Genomic DNA, 12,776 nt, shown 5'->3' with positions numbered 1-12,776 from the left:
TGTCAATGTTCATCGGTCAACAATACAGCGCACGTTGCACAAGGAGAAGCTGTATGGGAGAGTGATGCGAAAGAAGCCGTTTCTGCAAGCTCGCCACAATCAGAGTCGCCCGAGGTATGCAAAAGCACATTTGGACAAGCCAGTTACATTTTGGAAGAAGGTCCTGTGGACTGATGAAACAAAGATTGAGTTGTTTGGTCATACAAAAAGGCGTTATGCATGGAGGCAAAAAAACAAGGCATTCCAAGAAAAGCACTTGCAACCCACAGTAAAATTTGGTGGAGGTTCCATCATGCTTTGGGGCTGTGTGGCCAATGCCGGCACCGGGAATCTTGTTAAAGTTGAGGGTCGCATGGATTCAACTCAGTATCAGCAGATTGTTGACAATAATGTGCAAGAATCAGTGACGAAGTTGAAGTTACGCAGGGGATGGATATTTCAGCAAGACAATGACCCAAAACACCGCTCCAAATCTACTCAGGCATTCATGCAGAGGAACAATTACAATGTTCTGGAATGGCCATCCCAGTCCCCAAACCTGAATATCATTGAACATCTGTGGGATGATTTGAAGCGTGCTGTCCATGCTCGGCGACCATCAAACTTAACTGTACTGGAATTGTTTTGTAAACAGGAATGGTCAAATATACCTTCATCCAGGATCCAGGAAATCATTAAAAGCTACAGGAAGCGACTAGAGGCTGTTATTTTTGCAAAAGAAGGATCTACAAAATATTAATGTCACTTTTATGTTGAGGTGCCCATACTTTAGCATCGGTCAAATGTTGTTTAAATGCGGATTGCACATTTTCTGTTAGTACAATAAACCTCATTTCAATCCAGAAATATTACTCAGTCCATCACTTATTAGATATATGAAACTGAAATAGCTGTTGCAAAAACCCAATTTGTTATAAAGAAAAAAGATTAACATTAATAGGGGTGCCCAAACTTTTTCATATGACTGTATGTATAGAAAATCAACGTGGAAAGGTCCAGCAGGAATGGAGACTTCAGGTATTGTAATTAAAAAGTTTCTAGAGTTCAATAGCAAGGTGCAGACATCACGCTGAACAGACTACGCGTTTCGGCGGAGACAACATGCCGCCTTCTTCACGGTCTCAAGCTGGTTCTGGAATGCCCAGTCAATCTTAAATAAGAAAAAAAAGGTAAAAAACATTCTCCAAGTAGTGAACTGGGAGTGGTAACAGGTGTCAGTAAACACATCAGTGTTTAACTATGTATTCCAGAAGCAGCTAGAGAGAACAGACATAAATGTGAACAGAACTTGTATTGTACAGAGTTATCTGACTTAATATATACAGTTATCTGACTTACGTATACAGTATATATGTATACGATATATATATATTATATATATATATATATATATACGGTGTGTGTATATATATATATATATATATATATATATATATATATATATATATATATATACAGTATATATATGTAGTGTGAATCTGACAGAGCCAAATACAGTCAGAACTGAATTCTGTTTCTCTTCGAGGATTAAATCAACTGAGCTCATATTCTATAGCAATAAAAGAATTTCACCAATTTTTAATTTTTTTTTTAAACAGAATAAACTAAAAACATAAAAAACCAGATCAAGACATACTCATCTCCTGAAGTGTGGCTTCAAGTCCTGCTGCGTAGTCCACCTTCAGTTTTGGTATGCTTAAGGTTATGGTGACGGACTGCAGTGCCCGATCTATGTCGTGTACAAACTCCGATGTCAGACCTTCTTCAATCAGTGTCAGATTCTGGGTGACTGTGAGAGGGAGGAAAAACATCATGCTGACTCCTCCAGTCAAAGGCAGCTGGACAATCTAGGAGAAGAGCAGAAAAGAAATGACAGCAGTTTGTAGGAAAAAGACATTTATTTTTCCCAACTTGTATCTGAAGATGTCCAGTATCGCTGCTACAACCCACTGAGGGGACCAGTGCGGAGATAAGAGCTGACACAGCCTATAGACAAAGAGTTTTGTGGTTTCTGTAGAAAACTAGGTAACTGGAGAAAATGAATACACTGTGGTACAAAACTAGAGCAAAAGAAAACTGGGGCGATTACTCGTAGTAACCAATGCTCATTTCACTTCCCAAAAGGCCTGAAATATGAGGCTGGAATCTGGTTAAGTAAAACTTTATACTTTATTACTATTAACCTTTACTGGTCTACCTGAGAGATGGCCATTACAGGGAATCAAGCCAAATGTCATGCTCACCCACTTTTGTACAACACTTAAAGGGGTTGTCCAAGTTTGAATTGAAAGTTGACATCATTCTTTATTACTGCAGACTTCTGCCTCCTGACCGCAAGCGGTGCACTCATCAGAATTCTCCATTACTTGCCGTGAAAGCGGGTGGTCACGGGAGCACAAGCATGTGATTTGCACACTTCCACTCACATTCCTAGAAGACGTATTCACCTTCTTTCAGTGCTCTTCTATTGAGCGAGGGTGAGTACGTCTTGTTGGCATGTGACTGCAAATTGCATTTTTGCAGTCACGTGACCGCTGCTGCAAGAAACCTGCCTACGTACCTGTGGATATATCCGTAGGTACAGAGTCTCGTGGTCACATAGCCTAATAGGTCTTTGAGCGTGCACAAGCTACATGTCACAAGGAGTTTTGCACAAACTTTGACTGTCATGGCGGCGTCAGGCTCTGTTCACATTGCAGATTCTGACACTCCGCCTGATGGTTTCTCTGGTGTCCGATCAACACAGGCAGACTCGAGTGTCAACCTGCTGTGTGCACAGTCTTAGTCAGGCTAGCAAGAGTTAACCTCTGCTAGCCTGCTTATTAGGCTCCTTTGATCACCTGTTGTGAAGAAGTCAATCACAGCTGCTCCTCTTAGGGTATGTGCGCACGTTGCTTTTTACCTGCTTTTTTGCTGCTTTTTCTTCTGAGCTGTTTAATGCCAAAATGGATGTGTTCTTCTATTCAAGCAAAGTCTATGGGAATTTGGGTTTCTTGTTCACACTATGTTGTTCAAAATGCTGCCTTTTTGTGGCAGAACTTTGGTCAAAAACTCAGCTTTGCAGTGCAAAACCCAAATGGCAAAAACAATTGACATGTTGCTTCTTTGAAAAGCTGAGTTTTTGACCAAAGTACGGCCTCAAAAAGGCAGCATTTTGAACAACATAGTGTGAACAAGAAACCCAAATTCCCATAGACTTTGCTTGAATAGAAGAACACATCCATTTTGGCATTAAACAGCGCAGAAGAAAAAGCAGCAAAAAAGCAGGTAAAAAGCAGGTAAAAAGCAACGTGCGCACATACCCTGAGGGGTACTTTGCACACTACGACATCACAAGCCGATGCTTGCGATGCCAAGTGCGATAGTACTCGCCCCCGTCGCTGCAGCGATATCTTGTGATTGCTGCCGTAGTGAACATTATCGCTACGGCAGCCTCACATGCACTTACCTGCCCTGTGACGTCGCTCTGGCCGGCGACCCGCCTCCTTCCTAAGGGAGCGAGTTGTGCGGTGTCACAGCGACGTCACATGGCAGGCGGCCAATAGGAGCGGAGGGGCGGAGATGAGCAGGACATAAACATCCCACCCACCTCCTTCCTTCCGCATTGCAGCCAGGACGCAGGTAAGGTGATGTTCCTCACTCCTACGGCTTCACACACAGTGATGTGTGCTGCCGCAGGAACGAGGAACAACATCGTACCGTCGCTGCTGCTAAATTATGGAAATGTCGGACCCTACACCGATCATACGATAACGACGCTTTTGCGCTCATTAATCGTATGTAAAAGGATTTACACACTACGATATCGACAGCGACACCGGATGTGCGTCACTTTCAATTTGACCCCACCGACATCGCAGCTGCGATGTCGTAGTGTGCAAAGTACCTCTTATATTTAAGCTGGATGAATTCTACCTATGCCAGCTATAGGTTAAACTGTGTAAAGGCCACTTTACACACAGAGATAAATCTTTGGCAGATCTGTGGTTGCAGTGAAATCATGGACATATTGTTCCATTTGTACACAGCCACAAACCTGGCACTGATTGTCCACAATTTCACTGCAACCACAGATATCCCGCAGATTTATCTCTGTGTGTAAAGTGGCCATTAGTCTGTGTATTTTGTTGTCCCAGACTATCTGGAAAGTGTTGCTTGTTGCCTGGAGTGGTTGTGGAGTTTACCCGTTGTCTTGTTTCCTCTCTGCTCTTGTTTGCCTCCTTATCTTTTATTCTCTTATATGTCTATGAGCGCGTGCTGTGTGATAAAGTTTTGGCTTTCCCTGTCTGTTTTTGTGGGTTTAAAGGGAACTTGTCACTGGTTTTTTGGCATATAAGCTGCGGGTGGTGGTGGCCGCAGCTTATATGCCGAAAAACCGGTGACCGGTTCCCTTTAATCTCACTCCAGTCCCGGACTCCAGGAGTATCAGACCTAGGCTGCTCAGGAGCAAAAAATAGCTGTGCGCACACTGCGTTTTTTTTCTCAAGAACATTCTTTCTGCAGAATTTCTTGAGAAAATTTCTTGAGAAAATGTGCATGTCACTTCTTTTCCGCAGGTACCTGCGTTTTTTGCCATAGATAATAGTAAAAACCGCGGGGACCAACTTGCGGAAAATCCGCAGTAAATCCGCGGCAACAACGCAAGTGCGGGAATCTTTCAGAGGGTCCGATTTTTTCTTAAGAAAAAGGCACTTTCTAGTGCGCACATAGCCTTTGAAGTATCCCTGAGACCAAGGATAGCATAGGCCCCCTAGCCTGAGGGTCAGCTTAGGAGCCATGGTTTCCTGCTATCCCCATAGTCATCGTAACACTGCATTTGTCTTTAGCATCGCAAGTCCTGATTTCATAGGACAATTTGCTGCTGAGAAGCACAAAAGATCATTTCATTAATCAGGTGGTCAGCAGCCTGTTTACACTGTAAGAATATGATTAAAATAGCGTTACTAAGACAGCTTGTTCACAATAATCTTGCAATGTAAATGGACTATAATATATCAGAATTCAATTTCTGGAGTGTTACTACCGATGCTATGCTTTTCTGCTTAATGGAAGCACACTATGAGGACTGGTCACGTCCACAAAGGATTGTCCTCTCTCTGTCTGGGATACCATATTGCTGACAATATCTACAATTGTCCAATGGTAAACCCCGTATATCGTGGGAGGAAACGCATCGGGACATGGAACTAAAGATAGGTAACTGATTTTATATTTATTCACTTTATCACTAATTTGTCACATCTATTCTGTTGCGGTGAGAGTAGACACTTAATAGGGCTATTCAGAGAGTCCCGTCGGTGAATGGGGGCACCACAAACCTTTAGGGCGTCATACCCTCCATTGCGAGGTAGGGAACACTAGGGCTTAGCAGGGTTATCATTGCTCCATGCCTTTCACCAAATGCATTTGTATTGATGAATGTTTTTTCTGCCTCTGGATATTTTGCCCCTAGGGTCTTGTTCTCCCATCACTAATATTTTTTAATGTGTTTTTTAACTTTTAAATGCATTTATTAAGTTCTATTTTTTTTAAGGATTTTTTTTTCTGTTTGGTCGTAAAATAAGTGTGACCCTTGTGGTTTTCGAGTGTACCTATATGGTTTTTTACGTCCACAAGTCCAAGGAGCACAGATCGATTGTTTTGCTCTTTCGTTGGGTGGTTTCTGCCTTGTTTAATTACTGTGAATGACCATTCCTACAATCTCTCATTTCCCAATTATCAGCCTGTAATACTGGGCCCTTAAAGGGAATCTGTCACCAGCATTTACCTTCTAATCTGAGAGCAACATAAAATATTGAAAAATAAAGTGTGATTGTAGCCTTGTTTCACTTATTTGGCTGTTTAGTGTAGTTTTGATAAAATCACTGTTTAATCAGCAGGAGATTATCATTAAAGAACTACTAAACCTGCTGCCACGTAGTCCTCCATATTCATGAACTCTGTATAACCCCCGCCCCCACCACTGATTGGAAGCTTTCTATGTAGTGTACAGAGAAAACTCCCAATCAGTGGTGTGGGCGGGGTTGTACAGATTTCAGCATTCAGAGAACTGCTAGATCTGCAGCAAAGAAAACTGGGATTTTATCAAAATGACAGCAAGCAGCCCAGTAAGCGATACATCGTTGGAATCAGGGTCTTTGTCTCTACATTATGCTGCTCTCAGATGGGGTAGCAAAAACTTGGTGACATGTTCCCTTTAAACGAACCTGCATAGTTGCATGACAAATACACTTCCAAACCTACCCAACAGTAAGAGCTTAACATGAATCTACCAGAGTTCCTGTGCTTTAAAGTTATAAAAGAGACAATTGGTGTCACACTTGGTAAGCTGCATTATGCATTGTTTCTCATAAAGTCAATTTGCATTATACTTAGTTTTTATGGCTCCCAGGAAATTTTTATCATGTTCTAATATATTTTTTCACATGTTTTGTGATTTGACAAGCGCGCAATGTCTTGTTATTTACTGCACAGTAGATGCAGAATAAAAGCCTACAAAATATTTTGCACACCCGCTGGCTGTATGAAATGATTCTGTGCAAAAATGAAATATTGGGTGAATTTTTGTGCTGCATAAATAGCTGCCCAGAGAATTACTTCCTGGAACATATTTTGGTAATTATCATTTGATTACTAGAAATATAGAATCGTTTATTCTTCAGTAAATGTGAATAAATAGTGTTTTAGTTCTTGTTTGCCTCCTAGCAGTCTGCTCGTATACACCAAGGAAATGCTTGAGAATTGCTGATCTAAAGAGCGTTACTTCTCAGTGTGATAGGGTTTTAATCAGTTAATGCAGCGGCAGCGTAAAATAACAAGTGTCAAATTGTTCTGGAGACGAAGTGACAGAAAAATTCAAGAACATTTCTCCAGTAGCTGTGCTCTTATTCTTATGCTAAAGGCAGGAACTGTATCATACGTGCTACCTACCAGCAGTAAGACTGGATGTGCCGCCAAACCTGGCAAAGTAGTGTAGATCATTACATTCAGTGACTTTGTACTGCAGATATTAACTGTGTATTTCACTATTTGCAAAGTGTGAAGTCTGCGGGAAAATCTGCACAATATAGTCGATCTGTTCCATGCAGCTTTACCTTAGGCCTCTTTCACACGTGCGTGAAAATCACGCACGTTTTTCACGGACGTGTCAAAGGTGCATATTGCCCTCTGTGATCTGTGTTTATGGCACACGTGTGTGCTCCGTGTGTTATCCATGATAACACACAAAGAACGGGAACTTTCTACTCACCTGTCCCTGGTGTCGCTGTCCGTGGTGCTGATCTTCGGTCTCCAGCCCTACCGACTCCCCGCTGCTGCTGCTTCTGGCCCACAGTGAAGTGAATATGTAATGAGCATAATGAGCGGCAGTCGGAAGCAAGTGACAGCAGCGGCAGAGAGACAGCAGCGCTGGAGAAGGTGAGTAAAGTTTTTTTATTTTTTTCTCAGACACGTGTGTTTTCTCCTGTGTGTGTCACACGGAACACATCCGTGTGGCCGTTTGCGTTCCGTGTGACACCCGTGATGCCGGAGAAAAACGGACATGTCTACGTGTGGAGCACACGTATGCTCCACACGGACACACGGTCCATGGCAGAACACGCACGTGAGCGCAGACCCATTGATTTTAATGGGTCTACGTGTCCCCGCGTCTCCGGTAAGTGAGGAAATGGACCAAACACGTACTGGAGACACAGACGTGTGAAAGAGGCCTTAGGAGGTTTTGTTTTTTTTAATTAGATAGTCCAAAAAGGAGGATTCTTTAAACGGGTGTCCAGGACTTAGAAATCATTGGCCTTTCCTCAGGATGGTAATGGATATCAAATCGTTAGGGGTATGTTGTTTTTTTATTCTACCTTCTCCTATTAAAGTTAATGGAAGCTGAGCTGGGAATGGCTATTAGACAGTGTACGCAGCTGTGGTGTGTCTATCTATTTCTGAGACTTAGAAACAGCTGATCAGTGGAGGATCCGGGTGTCAGACCCTACCAATGTAATTTAGATGACCTATCTGAAGGATAAGTCATTAATACCAAGGTGTTACACGGTGTTCAGTTCTAAACTCACCAGGTGTCATGGCGACTTCTGACCCTGTTCACACTGCAGAGTCTGTCACGCAACCTGGTTTGAGTTGCTCAGTCAGACTCAGGCGTTGACCAGTTGTGTGCTTACTTACTAGTGATCAGTCTAGCAAGAGTTCATTACTGGTGGCCTGTAGATTGCTGCTAGGGTCACAGGTTACTGGAGTACTAACATAGCTTGCTCCGCCTTTTAGAAGATGGTGGAGCCTGTTCCCCAAAGCTGATTATAGCACATGGCCACATCCTGGGAAGGAAGCAACAGAGATGTCCCTATTGAAAACTATGCATAGATATTAACCCCCTATGGTCCGAATATCTTAAAACAATTTCAAGACCATTTTTTTGGGACTTCCCACTTAATATATCTTGCTTGGATATATTTTTTATCATTCTTCACGCTTCTGAAGTCTTCCTCTTCTATCATTGAGTGACTGTATATGAATAAGGCCCTGTGAGGCTGAAACGTCAAGTTTCTATCTGTCACCAAAAAATAAAAACCACACTTGTTTTGCAAACAAACTTTTATTCTCTTTATTCTGTTTCATTGAATAAGTGAAAGAAAACAGAGCGCAATGTTCCCTTCTAGATACACACTGCAGAGTCTGTCACGCCACCTGGTGTTTGAGTTGCTCAGACTCAGGCATTGACCAGTTGTGTGCTTACTAGTGATCAGTCTAGCATGAGTTCATTACTGGTGGCCTGTAGATTTCTGCTTGGGTCACAGGTTACTGGAGTACTAACATAGCTGGCTCCGCCTTTTAAAAGATGGTGGAGCCTGTTTCCCAACGCTGATTATAGCTTCTTTTGCAAATATTGGTCCATGTGCAGTGGTGATCTTGTTCTGGGGAGCTGTGTGTTATTTTATATATTGTGGAAATATCCTCGTTGTTTGTTATTTCCTCCCGAATTCTTAATTTCCTCCTGAGCACGTATGGTCTTATTTTTGTGTTTGTGTGTGTACATTAAGTTTGAGTTTTGATTTTTCCTTGTCTTTCTATTTATGTGGGATATACCACTTCTTTCCTGGCCCTCTGGGGCTATTGGGGAGAAGGGGTATAGATCAGGGCTATTCAGGAGCTAGCGATAGACTGGAGGACCAGACTGTTTGACCATCACAAGTACCTCTGGGATAAGGGACAGCTAGGGCCCCACCCTAGCCAAATCCTAGCGCCAGTGTAGGCCCCCCCTAATCCAAGTTACCTCATCACACCCCGTGACAAAGTTCTGGACAATCCCTTTGAAGGAAAATTTTTTAGTCTCCAAGTAATAGATCTGCTAGTCAATTTTGTGGAGCTAAAAAGGACCCTGTCACCTATTGTCATGGGTGTGCCCTGCTTGGGGGAGTGCTCTGGCGAGTCTGGGACCAGGAGGTCACAACACCTCATTAGGCTCAGGCCTACAGCTTGTGTTTAAATTAATCTGCTTTCTTTTGGTGCTGTAGGGGTTAAGAACTCTTTCCTATCTGGTTATACTTTGTAGCTGTGATCTCAGGTGCATCCCCCTGTGATCACTTCCCTTCACTAAAAAAGGTCACATATCTTACCATCTTATTCCCATTCTTGTCATCTTTTGAAGAAGCTTGTCCGTGGAAGAAGTCAAGGTGTTGTGACGATTTCTTCCTTGGTGCTTAGCTGTATTTGTTTGTTTTCCTTAATGTATCTATTTTTCCCCTCTCTGTCTCCCTTCCCTTGTGTTTGCATTATTGTAATAGTGAGACTAGTGCTCTCAACGGCCTATTCACTAGCCAGGGTGAATTCAGGGCAAGCTAGTACCTAGGCACTTGATTCGCGACAAGGGGAAGAATTGGTATAGGTATGTTAAGGAGTGCAGGGAACAGCCTTACTCTCCCCTCCCTAGCATCAGGGCCTACGGTTGTATCATGTTCCTGTTATACCCAGTGTGTTGCGGCGCTCGCCGGGTGGTTCCCTTATACCTGGCGAAATTCAGCAGTCACTGCGTGACACCTGCAGCCCTTCTTCTATATGAGATGGCAGATTTAATCAAGTGGATTTAACCATCGGATCATGCACTGAATTGCTGCACCCTAAAATCTAAGGCTATATTCACACTTTGTGTTTTTGCTCTATTTTTGCTATTTTTCTGCAAATTAAAAACTTCTTTTTATAGTACCAGCAAAAGCTATTAGATTCCAGAAATCTCATGCACATGATTGCTTTATTTTTCTTGACTGAATTGGAAAACTGCTACGTTTTTGGAAACTGTAACTCATCAACTCTTTCAGGATTTTTTTAGTGTTTTTGTTGCTTTTTTTTACAAATGAAGATGAGTGGATTTTGAGTACTCCACTGCAGCTGCTATGCAGTTGACAGATGCGATGTTCTGCTCTGCAACTACACACATCTGGCCGCTGCGAGCATCAGAGACAGCTGATGAGTGGGGGGGTGCCAGGTGTCACATCACAACTCAATCTATCTTATATTGAGGACTTGACTAAGGAAAGGCCATCAGTATAAAACTACTGGACTGCCCCTTTAATGCCTGCAAGAATGCCAAATCTAACTGGTTACTCACTGTAATTTGTGATTAGTTTAAGAGTTTTACCAGTACTTGGCAACCCCTTCTTAAAACCCTAGTAAAGTAAGAAATGCTTATACTCCCTTCCCACAGTAGTGCTGTTCCAGCATTACATTAGCGCTCTGTCTCCAGCATCACCACCCAGCTGCTGTTCCTACTATTTTGACAGACGATGGAATATCGATGAACAGCAGTCACTAATTGGCTGCAACGCTCACGTGACACAGTTGGCAAGGCGACTATAAGCTTTTCTTATTTTATCCGAGAATTCAAGAAGACATTTTTCAAGTAGTGAATAAACTATTTAATGATCTGTTGATGATGAAAGACACAATTGTTTCCGAAGCAGATCTTTCATAGTGACCCCACTCTTGCCTTGTGTGTGGATGCAGCAATTACTCGGCAGCTTGTCTCCTCACTTTATGCAGCCAGTCATCACAAGGAACTAGAGGGAGATCGTGAAGGACAAGAGGGAAGCGCCTGGTCTAATGTACACATTAATTGGAAGCTAACAACATGAGTTAAGAAAGGAGCTGAAGCAGCGTAAGAACTTGGCATATTACTCTCCAATGAATTTCTAAAAGATAAAGTACTTTTCTCACCTTGCAGTTAAAATCAGAGTCTAGGCCGTATCTCACGAGGATATTGCTGGATGACATCATTGGAACCAAAACAGATGTTTGCTCATCTATGTAGAAATCTCGCAGCGCAGTTTCACGAGGGTTAAATTTGTGAACCCACTGACCTGTCATGATTTAAAAAAAATCTATTAAACCAATCTCAGGCAGAGAACAATGGCAAGCTTGTTTACATGGTGACAATGAAGAAGATGCTGATGAACATTATGATATTATTCACTTTATGAAATATGATTAAAGATTTCAAAGCCATTTTTATTGTCATGCAATCTATTAAAAAATACAATTCTGGCTACTTATGGCACCAGTCATGCACTGAACACTCCCAACTGTCCTCCCCTAACAGTGGGCTCCAACGTGATTCACAAGAGGACTGATATAGACACTTGGTGCAGCCTGTGCAGAAGACACCTGCATGGCCAGTTACAGCTCATGGCTGCCGCTACAAGGAGCGCTCAATACTCTACTTTAACCTTTAGGTCACTATTTCTATTAGTTTTTTGACAAAAAATTGATGTAGTTATTTAATCATAATGCCCGATATGTTCTGACCTTGCTATTCCTGACAACATCATTGCAAAATTCCTTTGAACTATGCTTTAGAAGAATTTTTGTTGACGAGGGTCTAACTATGCTTCTGCCTTGACCACTTAACTTGGAACTTTGGCAATTCAGAAATGTGCTCCTGCTTTCAATTCTGGATACTACTATTGTACCCGTATTGCTTCTCCTTGTATTCATACTGTCACTTGGTGACTATTCTGTAGACCATAATCAAAGGTTTCTGCAGCCAAGGCCAACCTCTATTGAAGGAGGCAAGAATAAAAAAAGCATCAAGCTTCTTACATTTAGTACCCCATCCCCATTGCTGCTTGTGCCAAGCTAATTGCGGAGAGAAAGCCATGGAACCCATAGGGTGGAGGGGTGACATGACTAGAGGGAAGGGAAGGAGTGATGGGGTTAATGGAAACAGGAATGGTTTGTTTATAAGGCAGAGTAAAGGGATTGGTGGGTAGGAGGAGTTCCCTGGAGGAAGAGGTGGGACAGTTGAGGGGTGTAAGTAAAGGACTTTGACTTACCCCCTCTCTCTTGACTTCCGGATATGGAACGATCCGGACGTGCGACAGGATGGCTGCTACCCGGGAGCAGCGGATTCATCATGGCAGTGCATGGGCCCCTGGCAGCGCGGTCCCACGTCTTGGCTGCTGGGGGTTAACCCGTTGGCACTTTCCCCTCGCTCCCCTGTCAGCTGCGGGCGGCGTCCCCCCTCCCTCATATCTCAGGTACTTGCCGTGTGCGGGGGGAGCGAGGAGGAGATGCGAGAGCCCCTTCGGGGACCCTCCGCGGTAGGACATGGGCAGGGCAGTACTCAGCTGCTGCTCCGGCCGCGGGAGGAATCTCCGTCCGGGCCGCGGCAGCCGGGAGGGGGGCGTGGCTTGGCTGCGGCCTACTTCCGGTCCGAGCCGCGGCCTGGATTGCTGGATGCGGCGGCTCCCGGACGGGGAGAGCGCCCGGCGGTGACAGAG

At 43.4% G+C, this 12,776-nt stretch overlaps 1 protein-coding gene across 1 annotated transcript in view; it reads right to left on the bottom strand.

Moving 5' to 3' along the window:
• Positions 1–12,776, bottom strand: part of SERPINF1 (serpin family F member 1) — a 144,409-nt gene that overhangs the window by 8,576 nt on the left and 123,057 nt on the right. Inside the window, exons 6-7 of the mRNA XM_075335335.1 lie at positions 11,215–11,357; positions 1,637–1,847 (exon numbers count right to left, since the gene is read on the bottom strand). Of these exons, the coding sequence (XP_075191450.1) occupies positions 1,637–1,847; positions 11,215–11,357 (354 nt within the window). The remainder of the gene's footprint in view (positions 1–1,636; positions 1,848–11,214; positions 11,358–12,776) is intronic.

Source organism: Anomaloglossus baeobatrachus, chromosome 2 (assembly GCF_048569485.1).
Source record: "Anomaloglossus baeobatrachus isolate aAnoBae1 chromosome 2, aAnoBae1.hap1, whole genome shotgun sequence".
NCBI lineage: Eukaryota > Metazoa > Chordata > Amphibia > Anura > Aromobatidae > Anomaloglossus > Anomaloglossus baeobatrachus.
Note: the sequence above shows the minus strand (reverse complement) of the source record. Positions and strands in the feature narration are given on the sequence as shown.